At 54.2% G+C, this 16691-nt stretch overlaps 2 protein-coding genes across 4 annotated transcripts; one reads left to right on the top strand and one right to left on the bottom strand.

The window, feature by feature from the left end:
• Positions 1 to 1296: 1296 nt before the first annotated feature.
• Acadvl (acyl-CoA dehydrogenase very long chain) lies at positions 1297 to 6694 on the top strand. Its single transcript, XM_006973401.2, has 20 exons — positions 1297 to 1646; positions 1714 to 1789; positions 2049 to 2111; positions 2195 to 2267; positions 2349 to 2413; positions 2501 to 2635; positions 3231 to 3375; positions 3502 to 3631; positions 3723 to 3848; positions 4149 to 4347; positions 4552 to 4656; positions 5080 to 5166; positions 5250 to 5312; positions 5401 to 5502; positions 5576 to 5673; positions 5757 to 5829; positions 5904 to 5976; positions 6101 to 6173; positions 6270 to 6345; positions 6417 to 6694. The coding sequence occupies exons 1-20, from the start codon at positions 1585 to 1587 to the stop codon at positions 6555 to 6557; spliced, it is 1965 nt and encodes a 654-aa protein (XP_006973463.1). The 5' UTR covers positions 1297 to 1584; the 3' UTR covers positions 6558 to 6694.
• A 163-nt stretch (positions 6695 to 6857) lies between these two features.
• Dvl2 (dishevelled segment polarity protein 2) lies at positions 6858 to 16674 on the bottom strand. 3 transcript variants are annotated; one of them, XM_015992289.3, is made up of 15 exons: positions 16131 to 16674; positions 11903 to 11972; positions 11531 to 11676; positions 11296 to 11393; positions 11036 to 11171; positions 10836 to 10926; positions 10665 to 10734; positions 10443 to 10582; positions 10284 to 10360; positions 9556 to 9623; positions 9096 to 9224; positions 8892 to 9023; positions 8589 to 8768; positions 7975 to 8193; positions 6858 to 7837 (listed from the first exon to the last, which is right to left on the bottom strand). In XM_015992289.3, the coding sequence occupies exons 1-15, from the start codon at positions 16322 to 16324 to the stop codon at positions 7389 to 7391; spliced, it is 2199 nt and encodes a 732-aa protein (XP_015847775.1). In that variant the 5' UTR covers positions 16325 to 16674; the 3' UTR covers positions 6858 to 7388. The 3 variants fall into 3 exon arrangements, with proteins under 3 accessions (XP_015847775.1, XP_006973464.1, XP_042138230.1); XM_006973402.4 differs by having other exon boundaries at positions 11284 to 11393; positions 16131 to 16641; XM_042282296.1 differs by having other exon boundaries at positions 8892 to 9224; positions 11284 to 11393; positions 16131 to 16575.
• Positions 16675 to 16691: the final 17 nt, after the last annotated feature.

Genomic DNA, 16691 nt, shown 5'->3' with positions numbered 1-16691 from the left:
TCAGGCAGGCATCTCATGTGTATATATACATCTTGGCAAAACATTCATATACATAAAATTAAAAAATAATACAATAAACCTTTAAAAAATATAAAGAAATGCGCTGAGCAGTGGTGGCGCACACCTTTAATACCAGCACTTGGGAGGCAGAAGCAGGTGGATCTCTGTGAGTTCGAGACCAGCCTGGTCTACAGAGCAAGATCCAGGACAGTCAGGACTTCACAGAAAAATCCCTGTCTTGAAGGAAGGAAGGAAGGAAGGAAGGAAGGAAGGAAGGAAGGAAGGAAGGAAGGAAGGAAGGAAGGAAGGAAGGAAGGAAGGAAGGAAGGAAGGAATAGCTGCAGGTACATCGTTCTTCTAGAGGACCTGACCTATGTTCCCAGCACCCTCATCAGGAAACTCATAACTGCCTGTAACTCCAGCTCCGGAGGACCCATCTGGCCTGGACAGACACTGCACTCAATGCAGGAAAATATATACAAACACACAGAGACACAGAATTAAAATAAAATCCTTTAAAAAAAAAAACTATAAATTTCTTATTTGGGTAACTGTTGCTTTGCTTGCTGACCTTGACCTTGATATCCTCCCCATGCTAATTCCCAGCCAGGTTCCACCCTCCTGAATGCTTAAGGGAAGTTCCTTGTCTGTGTATCCTGCATATGGGCGTTAACAGCTTAGATGCAAGATTGTAAAACATCGGTAGTGAACTTCTGCCCTCCGGGGTTCTCCCATTGTGCTGTAAGCCTGTATTTAAGAACTCCTTCCTCCTTCAATAAACAGCATTTGGCATCAGATAGATAGATAGATAGATAGATAGATAGATAGATAGATAGATAGATAGATGGATGATAGATAAACCAGGATCTCTGAGGCCTGGCGGTGGTGGCACATGCCTTTAATTCCAGCACTCAGGAGGCAGAGGCAGGCGGATATCTGTGAGTTCAATGCTAGCCTGGGCTACAGAGCGAGTTCCAGGACAGGCTCTAAAGCTACACAGAGAAATCCTGTCTCGAACCCCCTCAACCAAAAAAATTTTTTTCACGATGATCCTCCTGATTCGGTCTCTCCCAGTCCATTGAAAGAGACCAGAGGCTCCTACTATGTGCTTTTAGATGTTTTGAGCTGGTGAAACCTCCTAGGTCTCAGAATTTGCTTAGAGCACACCCCAGCTTGACTCTGCCACCCCATTCCCCTCTTCATTTGCTGGAGACATTTTCCAAATATCCCATGCCTCTGCATTTGACATTTACCTTACCGTCCTTTTTCCCACCTCTCCCTTCTAACTCGATCCAGTCTACCTCCATCCCTCTAGCTGGACTAGACTTTAGTTCGGACCTGCTGCACTAAAGAGTTTGGGAAAGAAAACGGATCGCTTGAAGATTGATTACTCTAGGTCAGTCAGAATATAGGGAGCGGGTGCACGCCGGAACTTCAGCTCCCACCATGCATCCGGGTCCGATCGACCACGCCCCCACCGCGCAGAGCATTGTGGAGCATGAGTCAGGGCCCAGACACACAACCCTTAGGCAGGCGGGGACGTAAGGAGAGGTCAGCGGTCAAGGCTTCCGCGGCGGCTTAGAGATGCAGTCGGCTCGGATGACCCCGAGTGTGGGGCGGCAGCTGCTGCGGCTGGGGTCCCGAAGGTCTGTATGTGGCAGGGGGGCAGTGGGTCTGGAAACCAGGGCAGGACTGAACCCCGACTCCTTACAGCTCACGATCTACTGTGCTCCTGGGACAAAACCGGCCCACCTCTGCCCCGCGACTTTATGCTAGTGAGGCCGCTCAGGTACGTGACAGCGGCGTGGGAATGGGAGTTGTGGGCTACCGCTAGCCTGCGACCAACAGGGGTCTCTCTTCCTCCCGGTCACCCGGTGACAGCCCTGGCACCGAAACTAGGGGAAAGGGCAAGCCAGGGTGCCCTAGTGAGAAAGTAGGGGAAAAAGACACTGATGCACAGTTGCCAGAGCCAGCGCTTCCCGGGGTTCTCCCTGGCACACCCTAAGACCCATCGCGAGCCTATTTAATTGCTCGTCCCCTTTCCCCAGGCGGTTCTGGACAAGCCAGACACCCTCTCCGATGTGTCTACCAGAGAGAAACCAGCCAAGGCGGTAAGTGACCCGGAAATTGGATTGACCCTTCTAGCCAGTAGACGCACCCAACCAGCGCCCTGAAACTTCTCTTCCCTGCCCAGGAATCTAAGTCCTTTGCCGTGGGGATATTCAAAGGCCAGCTCACCACGGATCAGGTGTTCCCATACCCATCTGGTAAGCAAGGGGGTAGTGAGTGGCAGTGTGGGCGGGGCAGCCTCCCCACCTGACTGGCCTGTTCTCCTTCCCATCCTGCAGTGCTTAGTCAGGACCAGACACAATTTCTCAAAGAGCTGGTGGGGCCAGTGTCCCGGTTCTTTGAGGTACGTGGCTGGGGTACAGCACCTCTTGGGGTAGCAAATGTTAAGCTTAAAGGAGCCTCTGAATATGAGGTCCTATTCCTTGCCCAGGAAGTGAATGATCCTGCCAAGAATGACTCCTTAGAGCAGGTGGAGGAGAAGACCATGCAGGGCCTCAAGGAACTGGGGGCATTTGGTCTGCAAGTACCCAGTGAGCTGGGCGGTTTGGGCCTCTGCAATACCCAGGTAAGAGGATTCCCCTGGTTAACTTGCTAATACCCACATTGCTCCAGCTTCCTCATCACTGGGGCCAAGCAGCCAGGGACACTGTCTGCCTGCTCTATTTCTCACCTGTGTCTGCATCTTCCCCTGAAAACATGAGCCATGTGCAGCCCACTAGGACCAAGGACCTAAGCCCGAAACCCAAGTCTTTAGGGACCTGCGGCCACAGGGTTGTAAGCAATATTCACGTCAGGACCAGGGAGAGCTGGGCATGGCAGTGCATGCCTTTAATCCCAGCACATCCGGGGGTAGAGGCAAGCAGACCTCAAGAGTCTGAGGCCAGACTGGTCTACTTATCATGGTCCAGGCTAGCCAGGGCTACACGGTGAGACTGTCACAAAAAACAAAGGTCTAGGACCTTTGATGTCCCTGCTTGTTTTCTTAAGGAAGCGTTCCAGGGCCTCGTGCGTGCTTAGACAAGCACTCTACCACTGAGCTACATCACCAGTCCTCCCAGGCCTTTTTATGATCCCTCTTTCCTTTCACATGCTCACAGGAGAGATGGCCCACTCTCTCTCAGGGCAGCCCGTTACATCCCCAGATGCCTTCTTCCCCCTAGTACGCTCGCCTGGCAGAGATCGTGGGCATGCACGACCTTGGTGTTAGTGTCACCCTGGGAGCTCATCAGAGCATCGGCTTCAAAGGCATCCTGCTCTATGGAACAAAGGCCCAGAAAGAAAAATACCTCCCCAAAGTGGCATCTGGTAAGGCAACCTTAAGGGACCTAGGGGTAAGGAGTGTGCAATTGTTACAAGGATCTGCTTGGGAGTAGTATGGGAGGGGCACAACTTTGATGGCCATCCCAGGTAAAGCGGTTCTCTCCCCAACAGGGCAGGCTGTGGCGGCTTTCTGCCTGACAGAGCCCTCGAGTGGGTCGGATGCAGCCTCCATCCGATGCTCAGCTGTACCCAGCCCCTGCGGAAAATATTATACTCTCAATGGAACCAAGATTTGGATCAGGCAATCTTCCATTTCTCTTCTTCCCTTAGCTCAATCTCCCGACCTCACTGCTATGAACCACACCACTTACCAATGCCTCATTCTTCCACAGTAATGGGGGCATCGCAGATATTTTCACTGTCTTTGCCAAGACACCAATTAAAGATGCAGCCACGGGGGCCGTGAAAGAGAAGATCACAGCTTTTGTAGTGGAAAGGAGCTTTGGAGGTGTTACCCAGTGAGTGAGCATGGAGAAGACAAGGTAGAATCAAGGAAGGGGGAGGCACTGGGCTCTCAAAACCAGATGTTACAGGTCACACCGGGGCATGCACAAGAGACAGAGGAAGTGGGCAGTTTGTTTCCTTGGGAGAACTCGGGTAACAGGACAGAGCCGGACCTCCGCAGCCCTAGGGCACACGTGCAGTGCCCGTACCCTCTCTAAGTCTGGGGAGTTCCTCCCTGATCATAAGGACCAGAAAGGCCATTTTCCTCCCCGGCATCCTATTCACACCTCCTCTTTCCTGCCCTGCCTTTTCAGTGGGCTCCCTGAAAAGAAGATGGGTATCAAAGCATCTAACACAGCAGAAGTGTATTTTGATGGCGTTCAGGTGCCGTCAGAGAACGTGCTAGGAGAGGTGGGAAGCGGCTTCAAGGTTGCCGTCAACATCCTCAACAATGGGAGATTTGGGATGTCTGCAACCCTAGCGGGCACCATGAAAGCCATTATTGCCAAGGCGGTGAGTCCTGCCCCAGTCCCTAGCTAGCCTGAAGAAATCACTCTGCACGTGCCCCAACTACCCTGAGGGGACCCTCTCCATCAGAGCAACACACACGCGCGCACGCGCACACGCACGCACACTTCCAGATCTTCTGGGTCAGGTCTCCAGTCCCCACCCCGGTGGAGACTGCAGAATCACCAGCGGGATATATGTGCCTTTCAGGTTGATCATGCTACTAACCGTACCCAGTTTGGGGACAAAATTCATAATTTTGGGATGATTCAGGAAAAGCTGGCTCGGATGGCAATTCTGCAGTATGTGACTGAGGTAAGGGCTTCCTGTGCCTCTCCCCCTGGAGCCCTAAGGCTTTCTTCACAGTTGGGTCAGACTACAACCCCCAGCAGCACCTGGGGCAGTGGGTCTCCAGCTTTACACCAATGCCCTAGGGGATGCGAGGAGGCATAGTCAGTTCAGCTTCTGAAGGAGTGATGTTCTGAGTGCTCCCCAGCTACACCAAATACTGATTCTAACCCCCTCCCTCCTTCAAGTCTGAGGCCTGGGAGCCTGGCTTACCAAATCAGAGGAACACATACTGGACTTGTCTGACCTGGCCAGGGAGTAAGATAAAGTGAATGCAAGGGCTGTGGGGAGTAGAGCAGAGCCGGTCTTGCAGACTGGAGTGTGAACCACCACCCTGTCTCACACAGCTTCTTCCTGTTTTCTTTCCACGTCCCAACTATGCCCCCTCAGTCCATGGCTTACATGCTGAGTGCCAACATGGACCAGGGATTCACAGACTTCCAGATAGAGGCCGCCATCAGCAAAATCTTTGGCTCGGTGAGGACCCAGGCATGACGGAAGGGCAGAGTTCAGTTCCGGAACTCAGCTCCCCAACCAAACTCCTCTGGGTCTGTCCTTAGGAAGCAGCCTGGAGAGTGACAGATGAGTGCATCCAAATAATGGGGGGCATGGGCTTCATGAAGGTATGGAGTGTCCCTCAGCATGGGCGGGCATCCTACGGCGTGGACAGGCACCTTGCAACAGAAGTTTATGTGTCTTCCCCTGCTCTAGGAACCCGGAGTAGAACGTGTGCTCCGAGATATTCGAATCTTCCGGATCTTTGAAGGGACAAATGACATTCTTCGACTGTTTGTGGCTCTGCAGGGCTGTATGGTAAGAGGAAGGAGGGGGGGGGGGAACTGTGAAGGACACCGAGTCCTGACTGTTGGACCCTCCTCCCCCACAGGACAAAGGAAAGGAACTCACTGGGCTTGGCAATGCCCTGAAGAATCCTCTTGCGAACGTGGGCCTCCTGATAGGAGAAGCAGGCAAGCAGCTGAGGCGGTAAGCCAGGGACAGACAGGTCAGGGAAAGACAAGGTGGTGTGCAGCAGCTACCCAGCCACTCACTCCTGCGCTGTTTTCCAGGCGGACAGGGATGGGCAGTGGTTTGAGTCTCTCGGGAGTTGTTCACCCAGAGTTAAGTCGCAGCGGTGAACTGGTGAGTAGTCCTTAGGACAGAGCCTGTAGCAAGGGCTGCCCGCTTCTTCTGCGCCGTGACTCTTGTCTCTTCAGATGGTACAGGCTCTGGAGCAGTTTGCCACTGTGGTGGAGGCCAAGCTGATAAAGCACAAGAAAGGGATTGTCAGTGAGTGAGCGCTGCAACCCCCCTACCTCCTGCCACACACACCCCCTCCCGCCCCCCCCTCAGAGTAACACCCCCCTTCCCCGCCTCCCTCAGACTAACACCCCCGCCCTCATCTACCTGACAGATGAACAGTTCCTGCTCCACCGGCTGGCAGATGGAGCCATTGACCTCTATGCCATGGTGGTGGTTCTCTCCAGGTAAGAAGGCAGAGTGGGACGCTTGGGAGGTTCGAACCAGAGTAGCCGGGCCAGCGCCACAGCTCACAATCATCTTAACCTCCTGCTGCCTTACAGAGCCTCAAGATCCCTGAGTGAGGGCCACCCCGAAGCACAGCATGAGAAAATGCTCTGTGATAGTTGGTGTATTGAGGTGAGCCTTGGAGCTCCCCAGGACAGGGGATGATGGAGACACAGGCCGACCCTCTCCTTCCCTCTCCCCAGGCTGCAGCACGCATCCGAGAAAACATGGTTAACCTGCAATCCAACCCTCACCAGCCTCAGCTCTTCCGTAACTTCAAAAGCATCTCCAAGGCCATGGTGGAGAGTGGGGGCGTGGTCACCAGGAACCCCCTTGGAATCTGAGTACTCCCAGTCAGGCCCAACATTGTTACGTGCCTTCTCTTATGCCAAAACCCAGGTCCCTTTTATGGGGCCCCGGTTTCTCCTGTTGTCCTCTGGAGCACTTACTGCCTTACGAACAATAAACTTTCTAACAACCACCCTCTGCTGGGCCTCTCCGCCGTCCTCTCCACAGCTTCCTGCTTCCCTCCCGACTTTCTGACAGGCCACCCTCTGCTCTGTCCCTCACTGTCCCTCTGTGTCTCCCTCATCCCTCTTCTCCACTGCCTGCCTCCCAAAGAAAGGAGCCAGAGGCTTGGGGGATTGGCCTCTATTGCTTTATTTAGTGTTTTATACAAGTGACTAAAATAAATAGAGGAACAAAGGCGGCTACACAGTCCCCAAGTACACACCAGCTTCCGTGGACTGCTGTCTAGGGTACCCAGTGCCCCCCTCCTCTTCCCAGGGTACCAGTAACCACCACCCCCCTCCAAGTGACAACTAACTAGGCAATTGGAGGTGGTGGTCATATTCTGGGGTTAGAAGGGACCCAGGATATTTTATATGAAGGGATTCTTCATATAAAAGAGAAAAAGTCTATTACAAAAATACTCCCCAAAATATAAGAAAGTCTATTTTAATCCCCAAAAAGGCTTATAAAAAATAAAGCTAAAAATAACCAAAGGTCCCCGACTACCCCGGAGGAAGGGGGGACCAGGCACTGCTGGAGAGACTCACAGTGGCGACAACCGTGTGGTGGGTACCGAGCACCAGGATGACCCCGGCACTATGAGGAGCACCGAGCTGAAACTTGACAGGCCCAGGGCACGGACCAATGTGGCCTCAAGGTGGGCCCTACATAACATCTACAAAAAATTCACTGGGGTTGCCCATGGCCATGTGGAAGCTCTGACGGCTAGCCGTCAGCTCTGGGGGCACAGAGCCCAGGTCTCTGACTGGAGGAGCACCAGGGGGCTGCACTGCAGCGGAGACAGGGGGTGGGGGGGGAGGCATCATGACTACCATCATGGGGTTATAGGGGAGAGCCATGCCTGGGGGCGGGCCATAGGGATGGAGCCCTGGGAGAGCTCGGAGATTAGGAGTACCGCCTGTCGAGCCCCTGGACGGAGGGGGGCCCCCATCACCAGTCCCACCAGGTTCCCCACCCCGCCGAAGGCTGCCTCCTCGGCTGGAAAGCTCGGACTCACTGCCACTGCCAGACTTGGACTCAGGGGCCCGTTCCTCAGGCCTCCCTGTGCGCCCGGCCCCCCCATCACTTCTTGTGGACCCACTGCTCCGGCTCCCTGTTGGGGGGAGGGGGACGGGGTAAGTGAAGCTCAGCCCAGAGGCCTCGGACCCCCAGCCCCTGCTCTTGCCTCTCCGCCCCAGTCCCTCCACTATGGCCTCTGCCCTGGAGGTACGGGGTGTGCGGGGGACTCACCTTCACTGTGCTGGCTGCTGGCACTGCCTCCACCGTAAGTGTACGATGAAAGCTCGTGGTAGGGCGGCGGCTGTGGGCTGTAGGGGTGTGGGGCTGGGTACTGGTAGGAGAAGGCGGGCAGCAGGGGCCAGGGGGCGGCCCCGGGGAGGGGGGCCAGGGTGTCCTGGTCGGAGGCCCCGCTGGAGCCGTCGTTGTCGTTCAGGGACAGGCTGACCAGGTCTGCAGGACAGGGAGAGATGTCCCTGCCGTAAGGGCCAGGACTCCTGGGGACAGGGGAACCAGGAACCATTTCCCCAGGGCCACCCACGAAGGGATCATGAAGGCCTGGAACAGAGAACTCTGCCACTGGGGCAGACAACCAGGGCCGCCGTCACCCGTCCAGCATGCTCTTGCGGGACACATGAGTCTCTCCCTCGGACTACAGCTCTGCAACTGGTACCAGCTTACTCAGCAGCACACGGCACGCATCAGCCCCCATGGCTGGCCCCCGCGAGGCCAAGTGTGGGACCTGACTACCCTGGTGGCCCTGGCTGCAGTTTCTGGGCCAGGTCTAGGGCTGGACAGCAGAACAAGATAGGACAACCTGTTCTCCCACACCAGGGCAGGTGACTTACAACTTTCACAGCCACCACTGAGGTCCCCGAAGACGTAATAGCACTGCTCAGAAAAGGTAATCTTGTTGACAGTGTGGCGGATGAGTCCTGCCTTCAACAGCCCGCTGGCGTACTTGCGGGCCTCCCGGCGCTCGGGAAAACCTTCTACGTGATGGTACAGCCAGTCTACCACGTCGGAGCCTGAGAGCAACCGCGGCAGGAAAGTCAGACTCTCCTCCAAACTCCTACCCTCGGCCTTGCGCTGCCCCAGCCTTGGTCTCCTCCTCCCCTTCCCACGCCACCTTGCCCAGGGCCTGGCAATACCTAGAAAGGCATTTGGGATGGTGATCTTCAGCCACATGCGGTCCCGGACTTCTAGCCCAGACTCCGGGGCTGCCATGGCCTTGGTCACAGAGGCCATGTCCATGTGGATGGAGAGACCCCGGCTTTCACAGCCTGACAGAGGAGACAACCGAGAACTGAAGAAAGGTCCACTCAAAGGGAGGTGGGGAGGGGCTCGAGACTCACCATCAGGCAGGGAGGAGCCGGATGTAATAGTGCTCATGGATGAAGAGCCTGGGTACGCGGGGAAGGTGCCAGTCAGCGCAGCAGAATGCGACACCCAGGCAGCAGGGTCGATTGGCTGGATGGGCTCATCTGGTACAAAAATACAATAATCACCAAGATCACCACTGCTCAACCCTAGGAAACTAGCCCTGTCTGCTCCAGGATTAAAAATCCTGTTCCGCCCTCCCCTGACCTTCTTGAACCCATTCCCTACAACCAGAAGCCCAGCCTCATCTTCTGGCTCGTCCAATCTCTGTTGCTCTTGTTTGTTTGAGGCAGGGTTTCACTCTAGCCCAGGCTGGCCTCAAACTCCGGGAGAGCCTCCTGTCTTAGCCTCCCAGGTGCCAAGATTGCAAGCTTAAGTCACCGTGCCCAAGCTCCCCCGGTCTCTTAACTCAGACCCGGCCCGAGCATCACTCACTTCGGGGGAGGGTGAAGTAGGCCTGGGGAGAAGGATCCCAACACTTGGCCACGGTCAGCACGATGGGGCTGTGGAGAGAAGGCCAGTCAAGCAAGCAGGGGTCCTCGGGAGGACCAAGGCCCGCTGCAGGGAGGATCAAGGACATGAAGACGGGGAAGAAGGAGCACATGCCTACCCAGGCTCGAGAAAGCGAGAGTGGAGGGTTTCACAATGTGGGTGACTCACCAACACGGCTAAGTTCAAAACCCACTGCTGAGGGAAACAAGGAATGCACGCTGCACAATTCACAGGAAGCGTGAAACAGCCAACACTGAACCGTCCTGGTCCAGGGTTCAGGCACGGGTGGAAAATCCATCAAGGTTTTCTTGACCAGAGAAGTCAAGAGTAATTACCACCAGTGGGGGGGGGGGGGGGGAGTGGGAAGGGGCGCACAGCGGGGGGCACTCTGAGGCCTTCACCACCCTGGTTTCATGATTTAGGCTGGAGTGACATGTACAGCCACTTAGATTGGTTATTTTGTTTTGTTTTGGAGACCTGGCTGGCCTGCAACTCACTAAGTAGGCCAGACTGGCTTCACAATCCCAGAGGCACCTGGCTCTGCCTCCCTAGTGCTATGACTGAAGGTGTGCGCCACCATGCCCGGCTCACTTCTCTTTCTTAAATTGCAAAACGAAGACAAAAGGACTAAAAACCAGAGGCCTGAGGACCAGCACCCAGCAGAGGCTCACCCTGGCTTGTGCACGATGTCTCTCAGCACCCGTACAGCATCATCGTTGCTCATGTTCTCAAAGTTCATATCGTTCACCTGGAAGGGAGGCGGCGTGGTCAGAGGCAGTGTGAGAGCTTGAGAGCCGCTGCCCACGCCAGCAGCCAGCCTGTCAGCCCACCTGCAACAGCATGTCGCCAGGCTCGATGCGTCCGTCAGCAGCCACGGCACCCCCCTTCATGATGGAGCCGATGTAGATGCCTCCGTCACCCCGCTCGTTACTCTGGCCCACAATGGAGATGCCCAGGAAGTTGTACTTCTCTGTGGAGAGTCCGCATGAGGGACTAGGCCCCAGAAGCCCCGGAGACCCTCTCCTCCCGTCTCTCGTAAGGACCTTCCATACCCATGTTGAGTGTGACCGTGATGATGTTGAGGGACATCGTGGAATCGGTGACACTGCTGAAGGAGGAGGTCTGTGGCGGGGAGACAGGAAGGGGGGGCCCGCTCTTCAACAACACGGAGACAAGCCCCAGCCTCTGGGTCACTAGGGCCCACTTCACCCAAAGAACCTCACCCTCTCCATGCGCGGCGGCCGCTGCTTCCTCCGCCTTCGGTGGCGCTTGAGGAGGCGGGAGGCGCTGCTCTGCTCGGTGGAGCTGCTGAACCTGACAGCAATGAGAAGCGGGGCGTTGGAGGTACAAGTGGTCAGGAGGCAAGCGCAACAAGACTGACTGGGGGGGGGGGGAGCCCTGGGGAGAGATGCGGGCACCATACCTACTCATGGCGTCCTCCTCATCCGAATCGCCCAGGCTGGTACTCTCCAGCTCACTGGTCATGAGGGTGGAGGAACTCTCATACCCAGCCAGGTGGCGCTCCAGCCTTGAGGGACCACTGGGCCTGTGGCCACCAGCTGTGTATAAAGAGAACCTCAGGAGCCAGGCCTCCCGTTCTTCTGCTCTTCATGCTGAGGCTTGCCTCCCTCCCGCTCCCGGTCCACCCTGCCTCCAGGGCCTGCCCCTCACCGCCATGCTCACTGCTGTCTCTCCTTCGAGGTCGCTCTCGTCGTAGTGATACAACAGACTCGGTTTCTGTCTCGGGCTCTAGATTCTCATGGCTGCTGGACACATTAGGGCTGCACAGGTAGAGAGTTTCCCACCAATGTCAGTAGGTCAGAGCACCAACCAAATCCTCGGGCTCCCCTCCCCAAGGGCTGGCACTGGGTTCCCTCTTCACTCCCCTCCCCTGGATTCAAGACTGTACAGGACTCACTGGAAGGACGGAGGCCTTGAGTCCCCAATGCCACTGGTCCTTTCCGGTGGCAAGGGCGGTAATGGTGGAGGTGGAGGGACCAGTTCTGTCCGAGACTCGTGGGCTGGGGGAGCCATCTCAGGCTGGGGGTTATCTGACGACACCAGCTGAAAGAGTGCAAGGACACATGGACCCACTGGGCAGTGGCTTACGAGAAAAGACCAAGGAAAGGAGCAGAAAGAGAACAGGGTCTCAGAGCCTGGGAGAACAGCCCAGAGAAAGGCAACCCGCATGGGAGACTGCAGAAAGAGAGAGCTAAGGAATGCCCACTGTTCCCGCCAGGGCCGCCAATGGGCGGGGAGAGGCTGGAAGCACTGGGTAATGACGCCTTACCCAGGAGACAACTCTTCCATTGAAGCACGGCAGGCGGGCATTGTCATCTGAGATCTCCTCCTTCACCACACTGTGGAGAGAGCAGAGCGGTCAGAAGAGGGAGGTGACGGTGCACACCTTCAGTTCTAACACGTGCAGGCAGAGGCCGGAGGAGCGCTGTGAACTTGAAGCCAGACACGGTTACGTAGAGAGATGCTGTCTCCAAATAATAATAATAATAATAATAATAATAATAATAATAATAATAGAAGAGGAGGAGGAAGAAGCAGCAGCAGCAGCAGCTCTCAGGAGGCAGAGGCAGGCAGACCTGAGTTCAAGGCCAGCCTGGTCTACAGAGTGAGTTCTAGGACAGCCATGGCTACACAGAGAAACCCTGTCTTGAAAATCCAGAGAGAGGGGCTGGGGAGATGGCTCAGAGGTTAAGAGCACTGACTGCTCTTTCAGAGGATCTGGGTTCAATTCCCAGCACCCACATGGCAGCTCACAACTGTCAAGGGGACCCAACACCCTCACACAGACATACACACACAGGCAAAACACCAATGCACATCAAATAATATAAATTATATATATATAAAAAAGGAAGACACGCCGGGCGGTGGTGGCGCACGCCTTTAATCCCAGCACTCGGGAGACAGAGCCAGGAGGATCTCTGTGAGTTCGAGGCCAGCCTGGTCTACCAAGTGAGTTCCAGGAAAGGCGCAAAGCTACACAAAGAAACCCTGTCTCGAAAAACCAAAAAAAAAAAAAAAAAAAAAGGAAGACACAGAGACCCCAAATCTTATTCAAAGTCTCTTCCAATCTCCATCCGATCCAAGCATCAAGCATGCTGACTCACTGCTGCCCTGGCTAGTCCTCTTTATTTTTTTTAATGTACATAGGTGTGTATGACTGTCACACGTGTGAACATGGGAGGGTGCTTACAGAGGACAGAAGAGGGCATTAGACCCTCCGGAGCTGGAGTTACTGGTAGTGGTGAGCTACCATTTTGGTGCTGGGAACTGAACTCAGGTCCTCTGAAAGAGGATCAAGCACTCATAAGCTCCAAGCCATCTCTCCATCACTCCATACCCAATCCTCTGCCTTTTTTTTTTAGGGGGAGGGTGTTTCATTTTGTATTCCTGGATGGCCTAGAATTCACTATGTAGGCCAGATGGGCCTGGAACTCACAGAGATCTGCCTGCCTCTGCCTCCTGGGACCAAAGGCATGTCACCACGCCCACACGCATCACCATGGCACCTGGCTCTTCTGTTTTTACCATGAAACTATTTACTTTCACATGTGAAAACAACTCCAGTCTCCCTCCTCATTTCACCCTCTCCCACCCGGGGGATACAATGCCACTCCAAAGGATTCTTCCCAGCTGATCCAAACCTGGAACCCCACTCGGGACAGTTCTCCAACTGCTCCAACAGCTTTAGGAGTCTTGCTAACCTTTCCCTGGTCTACACATCTGTCCCACAAAAGGCTCTGGTCCTCGTGTGGTTCTCTGCTGTTCTACCACCTTTTAGTTCTCCCTAACTCACATCCAGAGATGTGTGGCCTTGGCTGGATAAAAACACCCTTAAATGCAACGACAATACTCCACACTAGGAAAGCTCCCACGGAGAGGGGAAGCTAGGCTTCCGGCTGCAATCTGCTCAGCCTGAGAAATTCTGAAGCCCAGCCTTGGTGGCCAGCCTCCCACAGGTTCCTGCAGCAGACTAGACTTGTTCCTTCTCAATACCCACAAGAAATCATTAGCACCTATCCTGTTCCACATGTGTCCTGGGTGTGCAGCACCAGCCTTGACAATAGTAAGCATTAGCGGACACGCAGTGAACAAATATGAGCCGTGAGGCTCTCTTTCACACACATAAACCCCAGTATGAGAACTTCTTGTCCGGGGCTGGAGAGTTGGCTCCGTGGTTAAAGCACTTACCTCAGAAGACCCAGGTCTAGTTCCCAGCACCCACACAATGGCTCACAACCATCCATAACCAGTTCCAGGATCTGATGGTCTCTTCAAACGTTCACAGGCACCCGGCACCCACATGATACACATACATACATGCATGTGGGCAAAACACTCACATACACAAAAATAAGCACAAAAAAAAAATCTAAAAAATAAAAATAATAAAACTTCTTGGCTGATTAACTATGCTCTGGGGGCCTTGGGTGTATGTCTCATTTTGAGGGAAAATGCCTCATATACTTGCTGTCAAGACGACATAGCCCAGTCACCACTGGTCTGCTCAGCGTATACAAGTCTTCCCAACATAACCCAACCTCAGCATGGCCCAGTCTCCTCCAAAGCAGGCAATTTTGTATCACTATAATCTAGTCTATGAACTAGTTAGCCTCAATACTAAATGAAAATTACCAGCCACCAAGAATTTACCATGTGCTGTGCACCTAAATTAAGCATTTTACACTATGATTATCATCATGCCACAGATGAAGAAATCAAAGCACAAAAGCTAAATAAATTGCCTAAAATTATAATGCAAAAAGAACCTTGATTTAAATCCAAGACAACCCCCTGGATAGTATCACTTTGCCCGTGTCAAACACTCTTTGGCGAGAGTCGTTTGTTCAGTTCTAGCTGATGGGGAATGTGCTCCAACCACAGGGATTCTTCACAGCTAAGGAGGCGCTCCCAGATCCGGGCCGGAGAGAACCTTCGGCTCCCCAGTACCTTGCACTCCTTGCTTGTACTGACTCAGGCGATCAGAACCGAATGCACTCTACCTTCAAACCCTGAGCTTGAGGACACACAGAAGGCTCAGTCCCCATAGCTACAAAACAAAAGGCTGCCTTACTCTGCCTCACTCAGAGTCCCAGTCCAGCCCAGGATCACCCAGAATGTTCCAAATTACCCTAGAACAACCCAATCTATTCTAGCATAGCCCCCTTGTCTCCCCACAAGCAGCTGTCCGCACCAGTACTGACTGCAATACCCCAGAACAGCTGTACTGGCACCACCAGCCTGTGTCGTGTGTCCCCGTCCCCCGTGGTCCGTCCGTTTCCCCCCCCCACCCCCCACCCCCACCCCCCGGTCTTGTGACACAGTGGACCCAGGTCTGGGCCAGCTAGAATGCCACACGTCTCTAGTCCCAGCACTCAGGATGCAGATGTAGAGGCAAGACTGCTACAAGCTCCAGGTGAGCCTGTTGTACACTGTGCGCCCTAGGTAGCTTTAGTACAGAATGAAATCCTGGCTCAGCAGTAAAGAGCCCTGGCTGCTCTTCCAAAGGACTGGAGTGCAATTCCCAGCACCTACGTAGAGGCTAAGATATATAACTCCAGTTCCAAGAGATCCCATGCCATCTTCTGGTTTCTGTGGACATTGCATGCTTCTTGTGCACAAATATGCTAGCATACAAAACACCAATACACATAAAATCTCTTCAAAATGAAGACAAACAAACCTCCAATTTCCCCTCAGGGGAAAAAAAAAAAAAAGAAAACATGAAGAACTCAGTGGGGTCCAGAATGGTGTGAACTCTGCCAGAAAAAACCTATTTCAAAACAACCTAAGATCTAAGTACCAAGAGAGACCTCTCTGCATCATTACAGATTACACTGTCCCAAAATAATGATACTATGGGACCTAATTAATGAGCCAGGGTAGCCTAAATTGACTAACTATAGCCCAGTCTACATACTGACACTGCATGCCCAGCATATTGGCTCACACCTGTTAATTCCAGCTCTCTAAAGGCTGAAGCAGGAACTCCATGAGTTCGGAGCCAGCCTGGGATACAAAGAGTAAGGCCCTGTCTCAAAACAAAAGAACAAATCAAAACACGCAAACAAACAAACAAACAAAAAAAACCTACAGAATTTCTATATAATTCTCATGCAGCCATCTGAGAACATACCCAGACTACCAAAAGATCGATGAATCTAATCTCAGCACAGCCTAGAATATTCTCAAGCATCGCCTCTTAGCCTTTTGGCTAAAATCAAGAGGAGAGGAGAGCCGAACAAACCAGAGCGCCCCATTATTCCAACCTAATCTTCTTGCCTCTGGTTTCCTCAAGTCCAGGCCGTTCTCCTAAAGCTCTCTGTGTCCAACGATAACCTTGTCCGTCTTGGGATGGGCGATCTACCCTAGCACAGTACAATATGCTATGTTCCACTACAGGCCAGAAAAATTCCAAGGCAGACCGGTGCCCCTCGACATCGCTCAATCCATCCTAGCACACCCATCGTCCTTCCCAGTCTAGGCCTCGCGCTTACCCAAAATCCTGATCCATAGACTTGAAAAAGTACTTAGCGCCGGCGGGCCGCTGCAAAACGCTCTTGAAATCGCCGAGGGTGATGCGCTCCGCCGGGACAGGAATCTTCACCAGGTAGGGAGTCTCTTCCTCATCCAGATGGTAAATCACCTTCGTCTCGCCGACACCACCGCCCCCCGCGCCGCTGCCCGCCATGGTCTCGCTCGCGCGCTCCCGGGCTCCGCCGCCCACCCAACGGGACCAAGCGCCCCCGCCGCGCCTGCGCACACCCGCAAACTGACGTGCTGGCGCCGACAGGGCAGGGCCAGTGCGGGAGACGCGCCCGAGGCGGCCGGCGTGGAGCAGCCGGGTGAGAGCTTAGGGCCGTCGAGCTGGACCCACAGCCCTGGACCCCGCAGCCGAGGGCCACCTCCACCACCAACGTCTCGAACACTACCAAGGGCCCCGCCCACCTCTCCCCATGCCACGTGACACAAGCCCGCCCACTTTGCGCAGCAGACGGCCCCTCACGTGACCTCTTTGTGTCACGTGACCCCGAGCTCCTCCCAGACACCCACGTGAC

Source organism: Peromyscus maniculatus, chromosome 8 (genome assembly GCF_049852395.1).
Source record: "Peromyscus maniculatus bairdii isolate BWxNUB_F1_BW_parent chromosome 8, HU_Pman_BW_mat_3.1, whole genome shotgun sequence".
Lineage (NCBI taxonomy): Eukaryota > Metazoa > Chordata > Mammalia > Rodentia > Cricetidae > Peromyscus > Peromyscus maniculatus.
This window is presented reverse-complemented; position numbering and strand designations above follow the sequence as displayed.